This window comes from Aulostomus chinensis, chromosome 10, assembly GCF_037954235.1.
Source record: "Aulostomus chinensis isolate RoL2024-O1b breed Wild chromosome 10, RoL_Achi_v1.0, whole genome shotgun sequence".
NCBI classification, from domain to species: domain Eukaryota; kingdom Metazoa; phylum Chordata; class Actinopteri; order Syngnathiformes; family Aulostomidae; genus Aulostomus; species Aulostomus chinensis.
This window is the reverse complement of record NC_141329.1, coordinates 12,084,901-12,100,039: the sequence shown is the minus strand read 5'-3', so window position 1 is coordinate 12,100,039 and position 15,139 is coordinate 12,084,901. Positions and strand designations below refer to the sequence as shown.

The 15,139-nt window shown below is 44.6% G+C and overlaps 2 protein-coding genes across 14 annotated transcripts; both read left to right on the top strand.

The window, feature by feature from the left end:
• Nucleotides 1-440: 440 nt before the first annotated feature.
• LOC147254432 (homeodomain-interacting protein kinase 1-like) lies at nucleotides 441-5,070 on the top strand. Of its 8 annotated transcripts, none has more exons than XM_086216058.1 (14): nucleotides 441-710; nucleotides 846-1,037; nucleotides 1,130-1,308; nucleotides 1,384-1,507; nucleotides 1,959-2,078; nucleotides 2,426-2,512; nucleotides 2,628-2,815; nucleotides 3,089-3,331; nucleotides 3,439-3,609; nucleotides 3,717-3,890; nucleotides 3,993-4,066; nucleotides 4,348-4,444; nucleotides 4,552-4,722; nucleotides 4,832-5,070. In XM_086216058.1, the coding sequence occupies exons 1-14, from the start codon at nucleotides 507-509 to the stop codon at nucleotides 4,914-4,916; spliced, it is 2,109 nt and encodes a 702-aa protein (XP_086072184.1). In that variant the 5' UTR covers nucleotides 441-506; the 3' UTR covers nucleotides 4,917-5,070. The 8 variants fall into 8 exon arrangements, with proteins under 8 accessions (XP_086072184.1, XP_086072181.1, XP_086072188.1 ...); XM_086216055.1 differs by having other exon boundaries at nucleotides 3,993-4,166; nucleotides 4,274-4,444; XM_086216062.1 differs by lacking the exon at nucleotides 3,717-3,890.
• A 2,498-nt stretch (nucleotides 5,071-7,568) lies between these two features.
• On the top strand, nucleotides 7,569-12,473 carry LOC147254431 (homeodomain-interacting protein kinase 1-like). Of its 6 annotated transcripts, XM_086216049.1 has the most exons (15): nucleotides 7,569-7,840; nucleotides 7,976-8,167; nucleotides 8,260-8,438; nucleotides 8,514-8,637; nucleotides 9,089-9,208; nucleotides 9,556-9,642; nucleotides 9,758-9,945; nucleotides 10,219-10,461; nucleotides 10,569-10,739; nucleotides 10,847-11,020; nucleotides 11,123-11,293; nucleotides 11,401-11,574; nucleotides 11,682-11,852; nucleotides 11,960-12,130; nucleotides 12,240-12,472. In XM_086216049.1, exons 1-15 carry the CDS (start codon nucleotides 7,637-7,639, stop codon nucleotides 12,322-12,324), a joined length of 2,454 nt encoding a protein of 817 aa, XP_086072175.1. In that variant the 5' UTR covers nucleotides 7,569-7,636; the 3' UTR covers nucleotides 12,325-12,472. The 6 variants fall into 6 exon arrangements, with proteins under 6 accessions (XP_086072175.1, XP_086072177.1, XP_086072178.1 ...); XM_086216051.1 differs by lacking the exon at nucleotides 10,569-10,739 and having other exon boundaries at nucleotides 12,240-12,473; XM_086216052.1 differs by lacking the exon at nucleotides 11,401-11,574 and having other exon boundaries at nucleotides 12,240-12,473.
• The last annotated feature ends 2,666 nt before the right edge of the window (nucleotides 12,474-15,139 follow it).

Sequence of the window (15,139 nt, the reverse complement as noted above, 5' to 3'; positions counted from 1 at the left end):
GTCCAGAGCCTTGAGATCCCCAGAGCAGATCTCATCCACCCCCGGAGCTCTGCCGCCGCACAGTTGTTTCACTGCCTTGGCGACTTGTGCCTTGGAGAGGAAGTCTTCCTCCGGTTTTGTTTCCTCCATGGAATACGTGTTGGTGGGATTGAGGAGTTCCTCAAAGTACTGCACTGTCCAACTATCTCTCCATTTGAAGTCAGCAGCCTCCCATCACCACCGTAAACAGTGTGAGCAAGTTGCTGTCTCCCCATCTGAGGTGACGAATGGTTTGCCAGAACCTCTTTGGAGCAGATCGATAGTCTTCCAATCCAGTTTAAGATCACTGACAGATCAAAGTAAGCACAAAGAAACTGGTTTCTTAGAGACCACAGAGCACGGAATTTAGACACGTGTCAGTGACATCGAAAGCCCATATAAAAGAAATCAGCTTCATCAGTAAAAACATTTCACCCATATCGGCCACCAGAATCAGTTGTCACCCAGAAAGTCTTTGGTGTAAAAACATGTCTTCTTCAGTTCAGCCCACGACTCGCTGGCTACGCTCCAAGACTTCCACCTACCAGGTGGTGTCCCACCTTGGACAAGGCTCCTTTGGTCTCGTCACCAAATGTATCAAGACAGATGAAAACAGTGACAGAAGACAGAAGACAGTGGCCATCAAAATGATTAAGAATGAGGAATATTTTGCTGGAATGGCCCTTCAAGAGGTAAGAAGGCAACCTGAGGATTCTCAGCATCCACGCTTGTGATAATCCTTTGGGACACGAGTCTGGTGCTAACCACTGCACCAGTGTACCGCCTCCTTTGTGACATTTTAAAATCTTAGTCTCATAAATTTTCAGATCGCGGCGTTGAAGAAAATTAGCAGCCTGCACTCAGAGAAGAGCAATCTTGTGAAATGGTATGGCCATTTCATCAACAATGGACACATATGCCTTGAGTTTGAGCATCTTGATCAGAGTCTCCAGCAGTTCATGTGTGAGAGACAGAACAAACCTCTCCTCCTGGAAGAGATACGGCCTCTCGTCTCTCAGGTATCTTCTATCATGTCAAATTCTGCAAGTAATAGAGTTCAGAAAAAAGATTTCTGATGAAATATTTTTGACCTTGTTCTTTAACTTTTCAGATAGCAAATGCTCTTCAACACCTTAAGTCCATTGGAATCATACATGCAGACCTCAAGTTAGATAATATTATGCTGGTCGGTCGGAATGAGCCCTACAGAATCAAGGTTATTGATTTGGGCCTGGCCTTTGAGGTGTCTGCTGCCAAGGTGGGCTCATATATTCAGACCCGGCCATACCGGTGAGTAACTGCAACCCTATTTGATCTCTCAGTATTGTCTTGGTGGCTGAAACTTAACTGTTGATGCTCTCTCAGGTCTCCAGAGATCCTGCTCGGAGCTCCGTTTAACGAGGCCATAGACATGTGGTCTCTCGGCTGCACCGCTGCAGCTCTTTACCTTGGTGTACCGCTCTACTACGGAAAGAATGAATATGACATGGTAAGTAGCACATCAGGTCTGTTCTGTTTTGAACTTGGATCAAGATTTTATTGAACCTGTCAAGTGTATATTTAGTATATTTTATCTTTACGCGAGTGAATGAACTTTTTACATTCTTTCACTGTTCATACAGTCAAAAACTGCAAACCAAAAAAAGAAGAAAGTGACAGACATTTTGCATTTGTTACATGTTCATTTCTTATTTCAGTACTGACTTAAAATCATTTAAATAGTGAGTGGGAACATGTGGCATGTTGCTCCAATGGTATGTCAGAATGATGTGTCTTTCATAGGAACTTGGAGGTAATTTGTGACGTGACGATTAACTACCTCACTTTTAGCCCAACCATGTGACAACAGATATAGCTGTTTCATTGAAACATTCATACTTGATTATTTATGTAAATGAATGAATTGTTTGAAACTGACTTTCTTTGTGTTATATCTTTAGTTGAGGTACATCATGTGGACGCAGGGTCAGCTCCCAGAGAACCTTCTGGCTTCTGGAAGCAAGACAGAAAAGTTCTTCCAGAAATGCTCTGACCTTCACACCACCACCTGGACATTAAAGGTATGGAACTCTCCAGTAAACCTTGAATCTTACTGACACACACACACTTCTTCTAGTGCTTCATATTTTAACAAACAACATCTCTTACTCATCATTTTTCCTGAGAGATCATAGATGATGGTTGTTTTCATCGCCTGATAGGTTTTTCGAAAGAATCAACCTCTAATTGGCCTGTACTTGGTGCCTAGTTTAGACATGTGGAGTTAAGATCCAATCAGAGGAAGAGAAGCAGGCTCTACACTGACACACAGAAAGCATTGGTTTAGTTTTGACTGAGGATTTTGAGAGGATTAAATAAATGTTTTTAGGTGTGTCTCTTGACATAACTTTGATCTCTGCCCCCCCAGTCAAAAGAACAGATCCTAATAGATGCTGGGATTGAGTCTAAAGAGACCAGGGCAATCTGGTTTAGCAGCCTGGATGATCTCCTGAATGTAAGTGACCTCAGTAGAAATGAATAAAGGTGTTACACGCTCAATAAATCCCAATGATGTTTCTATTTACTCTGAGAACTGAGTGATACATCTGAACTCTCTTTTGATTTTTCAGCGCAACAAAAACGTTTTCAACCGGGATAAAGATCAGGCTACAAGGAGAGCAGATACACTCATGTTCGTGGACATGATTAAAGGACTGCTGCAGCTCGATCCGTCCCAGCGGATGACACCCTGCCAGGCTCAGAAGCACCCCTTTATTAGCATGAGCTACCTGACGGAGTTTCACTCCAGCAGCTCCTAGTAAGTCCAAGCTCTGAATTTGATGAACTATTCCTCCCTTATCTCTGTGATTGTGGATTTATGTGTAATGTCTGGGACATATAATGAGCTCTTGCTGCATTTTATCCTGCAAGTTTTTTTGAATAAGTTTTACATTTGCACTGAGTTGATGACGGGAGCAGGCCATTCAGGCCATGGAGTAAAAAAAACTGATCCATTTGCTTCATTTGAACATGATTCATTCTATATATGTTATATTTTCAAGGCTAATGGATGACTTGATTTTTCTTTCAGTGCACAGTCCTGCTTCAAAATCATGTCCATCGCTAAGATCAGGACACAGCCAGCTCCACAGCAGTCCCATCCCAGGACTGCCATCCCGGTCCGTGAGAAGCTTTGTCCTTCTCTTGCTAAGAGAAGCAGTCTGGACCACCTTCCCCACAACAGTGGACAGAAGAGTGGCATCCAAGAGATGAAGAGGAAGCGCAGTCCTGGTCCTGATCCACTCAGGACTGCAGATCCTGGAGATCAGCACAGGTAGGCTCACCTGCATCACTCTTTAAAGACTCAGAGATTGACCTTTTTCAGTAAAGTCAAACTCATCTTGTGCACAACCAAATAATATTTCCTTCCTACATGGCCAGCCGATTCCATCAGATGGCTCCTCCTCCTGCTAAGAGGAGCAAACAGGACCCTCCTCTCAGCAGTGGCCACAGAGGTGACATCAGGGGAACGAAGAGGGCTCGATCTGAAGATGAGATGAGAGCACCCCCCCACCACAGAGGAATCAGGACTGCAAATGATGATCAGCACAGGTAGGCTCACCTACATCACTCTTAAAAGACTCAGAGATTAAACTTTTTCAGTAAAGTCAAACTCATCGAGCGCCAAACAAAATAATATTTCCTTCCTACATGGCCAGCCGATTCCATCAGATGGCTCCTCCTCCTGCTAAGAGGAGCAGACAGGACCCTCCTCTTAGCAGTGGCCACAAAGGTGACATCAGGGGAATCAAGAGAAAATGCTCTAAAGATGGCACGAGCGCAGCCCCCCACCACAAAGGAATCAGGACTGCAGATCCTGGAGATCAGCACAGGTAGGGTCACCTGCATCACTCTTTAAAGATTCAGAGATTGACCTTTTTCAGTAAAGATATCTTTGCACCCAACAAAATAATATTTCCTTCCTACATGGCCAGCCGATTCCAAGAGTTTGCTCCTCCCCCTGCTAAGAGGAGCAAACAGGACCCTCCTCTCAGCAGTGGCCACAAAGGTGACATCAGGGGAATCAAGAGAAAATGCTCTAAAGATGGCATGAGCACAGCCCCCCACCACAAAGGAATCAGGACTGCAGATCCTGGAGATCAGCACAGGTAGACTCACCTGCATCACTCTTTAAAGACTCAGAGATTGACCTTTTTCAGTAAAGTCCAACTCATCTTGTGCACAACCAAATAATATTTCCTTCCTACATGGCCAGCCGATTCCATCAGATGGCTCCTCCTCCTGCTAAGAGGAGCAGACAGGACCCTCCTCTCAGCAGTGGCCACAGAGGTGACATCAGGGGAACGAAGAGGGCTCGATCTGAAGATGAGATGAGAGCACTCCCCCACCACAGAGGAATCAGGACTGCAAATGATGATCAGCACAGGTAGGCTCACCTACATCACTCTTAAAAGACTCAGAGATTAAACTTTTTCAGTAAAGTCAAACTCATCGAGCGCCAAACAAAATAATATTTCCTTCCTACATGGCCAGCCGATTCCATCAGATGGCTCCTCCTCCTGCTAAGAGGAGCAGACAGGACCCTCCTCTCAGCAGCGGCCACAGAGGTGACATCAGGAGAACGAAGAGGGCTCGATCTAAAGATGAGATGAGAGCAGCCCCCCACCACAGAGGAATCAGGACTGCAAATGATGATCAGCACAGGTAGGCTCACCTGCATCACTCTTAAAAGACTCAGAGATGATACATTTCAGTAAAGAAGAAATACATTTTCTGCCATTAAACTTCTTATTTGACAAATATTTACTTCCAGGAAGAAGAAGCTTAGGTTGGGCCACACCCACAGCAGCGGCGTGTTTGGGCTGTCCGACCACGGAAGGACAAAGAACGATGGCTGAAGCTGGAAAGCTCAAGCTAGAGTCGCCTGAGAAAACCTGGCATAAGAAGCAGAGAGACAACAGCAGCTCCGATGGCCCTGTTCTTGTTTTATTTCCCTGTTCTTTTGATTTTTTTTAATGTTTGTTTAAAGAAAATAAAATTGACATCAAAATAGACTCAGCTTGTTTTGTGTCAGTCCATTTGACAAATAAAGAATGTTGCGTTTTTCCTCAAAATTTGAAATATCCTCGGGGACTGGATCTTTCTGTGTGGAGTCTCCATGTTCTCCCTGTTCCTGTGTGGGTACTCTCTGGTACTCCGGCTTCCTCCCACAGTCCAAAGACATCAAGAGGGGACAAGGCTGATTGATACTCTAAATTGACTATAGGTATGAATGTGAGTGTGAATGGTTGTCTGTCTCTATGTGTTGGTCCTGCGATGGACTGGTGACCTGTCCAGGGTGAACCCCGCCTCTCGCCCGTAGACGCTGGGATGTGCTCCAGCCCCCCCGCGACCCTTAATAGGAATAAGTGGAAGACGATGGATGGGTGGGTGTCAGCCTCACCGCTGGTGGACCTCTTGGGGGGCTCTGGTCGGGTCTCGGACCAGAGGGGCCCTATGCCCCTGGGCTCTGCTCATGCTGTGGGGGGGTGCTCGATGGGACCGGGGTCCTCTCTGCCCCGTCTCTCTGTGGGTTGCTTCCAGGTGGGCATTGCTGCTCCTATTCTTTCCTACGGGTCCTGGCATGGGTTGGGCCTGTGGCTGTTTCCTGGGGGGAGGGGTGGCCTGGGGCTCCCCGTGTCCTGGGGGTTTCTGGGTGCTCTGGTGACCTGGTCCTGACCTGCCTGCTATCCTGGACTGGGGGTGTGATGTCCTGGCCCCCCCACATCAGCTACAGCCAGCTACGCACAGCATCCAAGACAAACCGTAGCACACACATACACACACACATACACACGCGTATACACACATACAAGCATGCGGCGCACAACTGACCCATAAACACACACTCAGACATTTATCTAAAAATTATATTAAACCAAATGGTAAGCCTGCACTGGAAATTCTGCAACCAATGCTTTTTCCTTTTTTTTTCTTTTCTTCTCTCTGTTGTAGTTGTAACTTTTTGTTTGTTTGTTTGCTTTTTTGTTTGTTGGTTTGGTTTTTGTTTTTTTCTGCTATTGTTGTTGTTGTTTTTGTCCCCCCCCTCCTTGTCTTCCCTATCCTGTCCCTGCTCTCTCTTTCTATCCACTCCTGAGCCTCAGTCCGGTAGCTTCATCAATGAACCAACACCATTCCAAATAAAATTAAGCATAAATGGCGATAGGAGGAGTTTGTCAGATTCCTCCAATGCAGAGTAAAACTGCTTCAGTTCAACAAGGCACCAGGAACATTGATGCTGCTTGCCCCAGCTGCTGAACAGGACAGGTTAAAAAATATAAATAAAGTCTTCCACCTGAGGCAGGACCTCTGCCCTGACCCAGAGTGGGCAGTCCACCCTTTTCTGGATTGGTCTTGAGGACCATGGTCTCAGACTTGGAGATGCTGATTCTCATCCCAACTGTTTCACACTCAGCTGCAAACTGCCCCAGCAGGAGCGAGAGGTCGTTGTTTGATGGAGCTAAGAGGAATCTACAAAAAGCAGAGACGACATCCTTCCACCACCAAACTCAACAACCTGACAAACGGCAGCCTTGGTGTAGTCCAAACCTCACTGGGAACAAGTCTGACTTACTGCCAGCAACGTGAACCAAGCTCTCACTCCCTTGATACAGAGACTGAAAGGCCCTTTGCAAGGGGCCATCTTCCCCAAACTCATGGAGTACCCCCTCCACACACACACACACACAAACACACACAAACATACACACAGGACGCCCCTGGGAACATGGTTATAAGCCTACTCTAAATCCACAAAGTAGATATGGATTGGTTGAAAAAACCCCAATGCCCCTTGCAGCACCCTAGTGGGAGTAAAGAGCTGATCCAATCTCCTCAATCTGAGATTCAACTATCAACCACGACATCAACCACGACACTCCAGTACCCTGGCATCGACCTTTCTGGGGAGGCTGAGGAGTGTGACCCCCCCCCCCCCCCAATGATTGGAACACAACCTCTGGTCCCCTTTCTTAAAAATGGAGACCACCACCTCAATCTACCACTCCAAAGGCACTGCTCCCCAATGTCCATGAAATGTTGCAGAGATGAGTCAACCAAGACAGCCCTACAATGTCCAGAGCCTTGAGATCCCCAGAGCAGATCTCATCCACCCCCGGAGCTCTGCCGCCGCACAGTTGTTTCACTGCCTTGGCGACTTGTGCCTTGGAGAGGAAGTCTTCCTCCGGTTTTGTTTCCTCCATGGAATACGTGTTGGTGGGATTGAGGAGTTCCTCAAAGTACTGCACTGTCCAACTATCTCTCCATTTGAAGTCAGCAGCCTCCCATCACCACCGTAAACAGTGTGAGCAAGTTGCTGTCTCCCCATCTGAGGTGACGAATGGTTTGCCAGAACCTCTTTGGAGCAGATCGATAGTCTTCCAATCCAGTTTAAGATCACTGACAGATCAAAGTAAGCACAAAGAAACTGGTTTCTTAGAGACCACAGAGCACGGAATTTAGACACGTGTCAGTGACATCGAAAGCCCATATAAAAGAAATCAGCTTCATCAGTAAAAACATTTCACCCATATCGGCCACCAGAATCAGTTGTCACCCAGAAAGTCTTTGGTGTAAAAACATGTCTTCTTCAGTTCAGCCCACGACTCGCTGGCTACGCTCCAAGACTTCCACCTACCAGGTGGTGTCCCACCTTGGACAAGGCTCCTTTGGTCTCGTCACCAAATGTATCAAGACAGATGAAAACAGTGACAGAAGACAGAAGACAGTGGCCATCAAAATGATTAAGAATGAGGAATATTTTGCTGGAATGGCCCTTCAAGAGGTAAGAAGGCAACCTGAGGATTCTCAGCATCCACACTTGTGATAATCCTTTGGGACACGAGTCTGGTGCTAACCACTGCACCAGTGTACCGCCTCCTTTGTGACATTTTAAAATCTTAGTCTCATAAATTTTCAGATCGCGGCGTTGAAGAAAATTAGCAGCCTGCACTCAGAGAAGAGCAATCTTGTGAAATGGTATGGCCATTTCATCAACAATGGACACATATGCCTTGAGTTTGAGCATCTTGATCAGAGTCTCCAGCAGTTCATGTGTGAGAGACAGAACAAACCTCTCCTCCTGGAAGAGATACGGCCTCTCGTCTCTCAGGTATCTTCTATCATGTCAAATTCTGCAAGTAATAGAGTTCAGAAAAAAGATTTCTGATGAAATATTTTTGACCTTGTTCTTTAACTTTTCAGATAGCAAATGCTCTTCAACACCTTAAGTCCATTGGAATCATACATGCAGACCTCAAGTTAGATAATATTATGCTGGTCGGTCGGAATGAGCCCTACAGAATCAAGGTTATTGATTTGGGCCTGGCCTTTGAGGTGTCTGCTGCCAAGGTGGGCTCATATATTCAGACCCGGCCATACCGGTGAGTAACTGCAACCCTATTTGATCTCTCAGTATTGTCTTGGTGGCTGAAACTTAACTGTTGATGCTCTCTCAGGTCTCCAGAGATCCTGCTCGGAGCTCCGTTTAACGAGGCCATAGACATGTGGTCTCTCGGCTGCACCGCTGCAGCTCTTTACCTTGGTGTACCGCTCTACTACGGAAAGAATGAATATGACATGGTAAGTAGCACATCAGGTCTGTTCTGTTTTGAACTTGGATCAAGATTTTATTGAACCTGTCAAGTGTATATTTAGTATATTTTATCTTTACGCGAGTGAATGAACTTTTTACATTCTTTCACTGTTCATACAGTCAAAAACTGCAAACCAAAAAAAGAAGAAAGTGACAGACATTTTGCATTTGTTACATGTTCATTTCTTATTTCAGTACTGACTTAAAATCATTTAAATAGTGAGTGGGAACATGTGGCATGTTGCTCCAATGGTATGTCAGAATGATGTGTCTTTCATAGGAACTTGGAGGTAATTTGTGACGTGACGATTAACTACCTCACTTTTAGCCCAACCATGTGACAACAGATATAGCTGTTTCATTGAAACATTCATACTTGATTATTTATGTAAATGAATGAATTGTTTGAAACTGACTTTCTTTGTGTTATATCTTTAGTTGAGGTACATCATGTGGACGCAGGGTCAGCTCCCAGAGAACCTTCTGGCTTCTGGAAGCAAGACAGAAAAGTTCTTCCAGAAATGCTCTGACCTTCACACCACCACCTGGACATTAAAGGTATGGAACTCTCCAGTAAACCTTGAATCTTACTGACACACACACACTTCTTCTAGTGCTTCATATTTTAACAAACAACATCTCTTACTCATCATTTTTCCTGAGAGATCATAGATGATGGTTGTTTTCATCGCCTGATAGGTTTTTCGAAAGAATCAACCTCTAATTGGCCTGTACTTGGTGCCTAGTTTAGACATGTGGAGTTAAGATCCAATCAGAGGAAGAGAAGCAGGCTCTACACTGACACACAGAAAGCATTGGTTTAGTTTTGACTGAGGATTTTGAGAGGATTAAATAAATGTTTTTAGGTGTGTCTCTTGACATAACTTTGATCTCTGCCCCCCCAGTCAAAAGAACAGATCCTAATAGATGCTGGGATTGAGTCTAAAGAGACCAGGGCAATCTGGTTTAGCAGCCTGGATGATCTCCTGAATGTAAGTGACCTCAGTAGAAATGAATAAAGGTGTTACACGCTCAATAAATCCCAATGATGTTTCTATTTACTCTGAGAACTGAGTGATACATCTGAACTCTCTTTTGATTTTTCAGCGCAACAAAAACGTTTTCAACCGGGATAAAGATCAGGCTACAAGGAGAGCAGATACACTCATGTTCGTGGACATGATTAAAGGACTGCTGCAGCTCGATCCGTCCCAGCGGATGACACCCTGCCAGGCTCAGAAGCACCCCTTTATTAGCATGAGCTACCTGACGGAGTTTCACTCCAGCAGCTCCTAGTAAGTCCAAGCTCTGAATTTGATGAACTATTCCTCCCTTATCTCTGTGATTGTGGATTTATGTGTAATGTCTGGGACATATAATGAGCTCTTGCTGCATTTTATCCTGCAAGTTTTTTTGAATAAGTTTTACATTTGCACTGAGTTGATGACGGGAGCAGGCCATTCAGGCCATGGAGTAAAAAAAACTGATCCATTTGCTTCATTTGAACATGATTCATTCTATATATGTTATATTTTCAAGGCTAATGGATGACTTGATTTTTCTTTCAGTGCACAGTCCTGCTTCAAAATCATGTCCATCGCTAAGATCAGGACACAGCCAGCTCCACAGCAGTCCCATCCCAGGACTGCCATCCCGGTCCGTGAGAAGCTTTGTCCTTCTCTTGCTAAGAGAAGCAGTCTGGACCACCTTCCCCACAACAGTGGACAGAAGAGTGGCATCCAAGAGATGAAGAGGAAGCGCAGTCCTGGTCCTGATCCACTCAGGACTGCAGATCCTGGAGATCAGCACAGGTAGGCTCACCTGCATCACTCTTTAAAGACTCAGAGATTGACCTTTTTCAGTAAAGTCAAACTCATCTTGTGCACAACCAAATAATATTTCCTTCCTACATGGCCAGCCGATTCCATCAGATGGCTCCTCCTCCTGCTAAGAGGAGCAAACAGGACCCTCCTCTCAGCAGTGGCCACAGAGGTGACATCAGGGGAACGAAGAGGGCTCGATCTGAAGATGAGATGAGAGCACCCCCCCACCACAGAGGAATCAGGACTGCAAATGATGATCAGCACAGGTAGGCTCACCTACATCACTCTTAAAAGACTCAGAGATTAAACTTTTTCAGTAAAGTCAAACTCATCGAGCGCCAAACAAAATAATATTTCCTTCCTACATGGCCAGCCGATTCCATCAGATGGCTCCTCCTCCTGCTAAGAGGAGCAGACAGGACCCTCCTCTTAGCAGTGGCCACAAAGGTGACATCAGGGGAATCAAGAGAAAATGCTCTAAAGATGGCACGAGCGCAGCCCCCCACCACAAAGGAATCAGGACTGCAGATCCTGGAGATCAGCACAGGTAGGGTCACCTGCATCACTCTTTAAAGATTCAGAGATTGACCTTTTTCAGTAAAGATATCTTTGCACCCAACAAAATAATATTTCCTTCCTACATGGCCAGCCGATTCCAAGAGTTTGCTCCTCCCCCTGCTAAGAGGAGCAAACAGGACCCTCCTCTCAGCAGTGTCCACAGAGGTGACATCAGGGGAACGAAGAGGGCTCGATCTAAAGATGAGATGAGAGCACCCCCCCACCACAGAGGAATCAGGACTGCAAATGATGATCAGCACAGGTAGGCTCACCTGCATCACTCTTAAAAGACTCAGTGATTAAACTTTTTCAGGAAAGTCAAACTCATCGAGCGCCAAACAAAATAATATTTCCTTCCTACATGGCCAGCCGATTCCAAGAGTTTGCTCCTCCCCCTGCTAAGAGGAGCAAACAGGACCCTCCTCTCAGCAGTGGCCACAAAGGTGACATCAGGGGAATCAAGAGAAAATGCTCTAAAGATGGCATGAGCGCAGCCCCCCACCACAAAGGAATCAGGACTGCAGATCCTGGAGATCAGCACAGGTAGGCTCACCTGCATCACTCTTTAAAGATTCAGAGATTGACCTTTTTCAGTAAAGTCAAACTCATCTTGTGCACAACCAAATAATATTTCCTTCCTACATGGCCAGCCGATTCCATCAGATGGCTCCTCCTCCTGCTAAGAGGAGCAGACAGGACCCTCCTCTCAGCAGTGGCCACAGAGGTGACATCAGGGGAACGAAGAGGGCTCGATCTGAAGATGAGATGAGAGCAGCCCCCCACCACAGAGGAATCAGGACTGCAAATGATGATCAGCACAGGTAGGCTCACCTACATCACTCTTAAAAGACTCAGAGATTAAACTTTTTCAGTAAAGTCAAACTCATCTAGCGCCAAACAAAATAATATTTCCTTCCTACATGGCCAGCCGATTCCAAGAGTTTGCTCCTCCTCCTGCTAAGAGGAGCAAACAGGACCCTCCTCTCAGCAGTGGCCACAGAGGTGACATCAGGAGAACGAAGAGGGCTCGATCTAAAGATGAGATGAGAGCACCCCCCCACCACAGAGGAATCAGGACTGCAAATGATGATCAGCACAGGTAGGCTCACCTGCATCACTCTTAAAAGACTCAGAGATGATACATTTCAGTAAAGAAGAAATACATTTTCTGCCATTAAACTTCTTATTTGACAAATATTTACTTCCAGGAAGAAGAAGCTTAGGTTGGGCCACACCCACAGCAGCGGCGTGTTTGGGCTGTCCGACCACGGAAGGACAAAGAATGATGGCTGAAGCTGGAAAGCTCAAGCTAGAGTCGCCTGAGAAAACCTGGCATAAGAAGCAGAGAGACAACAGCAGCTCCGATGGCCCTGTTCTTGTTTTATTTCCCTGTTCTTTTGATTTTTTTTAATGTTTGTTTAAAGAAAATAAAATTGACATCAAAATAGACTCAGCTTGTTTTGTGTCAGTCCATTTGACAAATAAAGAATGTTGCGTTTTTCCTCAAAATTTGAAATATCCTCGGGGACTGGATCTTTCTGTGTGGAGTCTCCATGTTCTCCCTGTTCCTGTGTGGGTTCTCTCTGGTACTCCAGCTTCCTCCCACAGTCCAAAGACATCAAGAGGGGACGAGGCTGATTGATACTCTAAATTGACTGTAGGTGTGAATGTGAGTGTGAATGGTTGTCTGTCTCTATGTGTTGGTCCTGTGATGGACTGGCGACCTGTTTCATATTTTCTGGTTTGCTGCAGAAAACTTAAGTATGTTTCCACTGCAAGTGGATGGTAGATGTTCTACCGCCATGTGTGATGACCAGGAAGCTTCCCAAAAGCGGTACAGATGGCGGAAAACCCTGTACAACCATGATGTACAAGAAGTACATCATGTTTCTGAAGGTACCTTTATTGATTCAGCTGAAGTGAAAAAAAAGTATGGGCAGAAATAGAATTTGGCCAACATAATCTTTAGGTTACTGGCTCTAACCAGAAATATCAATCGCTATGATCAATTTTTGTCAGCATGTTGCTCTTACATTGAAAAAAATCATATATACTGTATGTGTGTGTGTGTGTGTGTGTGTGTTTGTGTGTCTGTGGGTGTGTGTACATTATGTATATGTATAGTATGTGTGTACATATATATATAAACACATATACACACAGAAAGAGAGAGAGAGAAACAGAGAGTAAGAGAGAGACAGTCACTTACACAGTCACTGTTTCTGATTTATGAAGCGTTAAAAAAGCAATGTAATAAAGCTCTTCCAACCATTTCATCACGGGGGGATTCATTGTTAAGTGGTACTGTTTTCTGAGTACATATACTTTATTACTGCTCGTAGCTCCATCTTCTCCTTTTTTTTTTTTTACTTCTGTATTTGTACTCTAAATCAAGATTTACAATTTCTTAGCTTAGCTGCAACTGAGTAAAACAATAAACATATTTGCTTCTCCAAAAGGTTGATGTACAGGAAGTACAACTATCATTCAGGGATCTGACACTGCTTTCTAGGACTCGTACAAGACTTGAAGACATGTAAGTGTCATCATTGATGAGCTGTAGTTTATTTCATCATCTCCGTAAAGGTGATTTCACTTAAATTACATGAAATGTAAAAGTATCGACAGTAATATTCAGTTGTTGCAGCTAAATGTTTTTAATGTCTCTTTCAGGACATTTGGATTCTGACTGATAGAATGGTGGACATGTCTGGTACCATACACAGTCTCAGGCATGTTACCATGTCCTTTTTTTCCTCCCCTATGTGCTGCGCCGCTTGTGGTCCTCTGTGATTCTGATGGCTGTCTTGGTGGGGGGACCCCAACAGGTCCGACCATGCTGGACAGGTTTCAGAGGAGAGACCAGACTAAAAGCAGCACCTGCCCCTCGAGCTCAGGGTCTGGACGCAGGGCTTGTCCTCGTCCTCCACTGAGTGTTGCTCTCCTCCACATGTGGTGGGAAGATGAAAACTGCATGTTGGCTTCTTCTGTTGCAGTTTAACTTCAGCAGCAGATGTTTCCCAAAGAAAACAAGAAGTTAACTCCCAGACACCAGCTGCCAGTCCTGCAGGCTCGTAAGCTTCACTGACTCTTCAAACAACTGCAAAACGTAATCAGCAAGCCTGCTCAGTACATTACTCTATGCAGACTGAGTGCGTTCATTCATTAAAAAAAAATTGATCACTGTTAAAGATGATATGTTTCACGGTTGATTTCATATTAATATTTTCTAAGTTTAGAAGTTCAATGATATCTTATAGTACGCGTCACACTCATGACACAAATGCAGTCATGCTTTTTCATGTGCGTGTGATTGTTATTTCTGTTTATAATGATATCTCTGGTTCTCAACAACTAAATAAAAAAATTGAAAATAAAAAGACTTTTGCCCCCCCCCCCCCACACACACACACACACATGTGTTTAAATTTCAAGTTTAGGGGAATTTTGCCTCAAAAGCAGGTCCATATCCCTTGATGTTGATGGTCACTGACACATTTGTCTGCATTACACTTATTTGCCAGCAGGTGTCAGTCAAGTACACAATATTAGAGGAGTCATGCCTTTGACCCCATTTTCAATGCAACTGGTTGAGCACCGTTTTCAAATACATGCAAATACATTTAGGTTAAATCCACATATAAAATTAAAAAATCTAAACTTTATGTTGAATTCCATATTTTGTGCTTTCAACTGACTGAAAATGAAAAGATGGGCATTTTATGGAGGAGCAGTTCCCCTATGAAGACAAAACAAATGTTACATGATAAAGCATCAGATAGCCCACTTTATAAATGAGGACTTCCCTAATCTCATTTGATTTTTGTCAGCTAAAGCTACCAGAGGAAAGCAGAAGGCTTTTCATTGCATCATTGCAAACATTTCCACTCTTCTGTGGCTTTACAGCAATATTAATTCCCTCACTTTACCCTCCTCTCTTCCGTCTGAAGGTATTCCAAATAACTGCCTCCGAATTTATAAGACGTCCAAATGTTGTTGTTGTTTTTATTTGTTGTTCCAACGCTTGTGCAAATGTGCAAGACTCAATGAAAATCACCACACTTTTTCTTGCATGTAAAGTGCAAAACCACATGTTCAGCTCTCGGAG

What these genes read in the sequence shown, in the direction of transcription:
- LOC147254432 (XM_086216055.1), top strand. Translation starts at nt 507, where the DNA reads ATGTCTTCTTCAGTTCAGCCCACGACTCGCTGGCTACGCTCCAAGACT. An exon ending in CCACCACCTGGACATTAAAG is followed by an intron (nt 2,079 to 2,425) that starts GTATGGAACTCT and finishes CTGCCCCCCCAG; the next exon opens with TCAAAAGAACAGATCCTAAT. An exon ending in GATCCTGGAGATCAGCACAG is followed by an intron (nt 3,332 to 3,438) that starts GTAGGCTCACCT and finishes CTACATGGCCAG; the next exon opens with CCGATTCCATCAGATGGCTC.
- LOC147254431 (XM_086216049.1), top strand. Translation starts at nt 7,637, where the DNA reads ATGTCTTCTTCAGTTCAGCCCACGACTCGCTGGCTACGCTCCAAGACT. An exon ending in ATTCAGACCCGGCCATACCG is followed by an intron (nt 8,439 to 8,513) that starts GTGAGTAACTGC and finishes ATGCTCTCTCAG; the next exon opens with GTCTCCAGAGATCCTGCTCG. An exon ending in GCAAATGATGATCAGCACAG is followed by an intron (nt 12,131 to 12,239) that starts GTAGGCTCACCT and finishes ATTTACTTCCAG; the next exon opens with GAAGAAGAAGCTTAGGTTGG.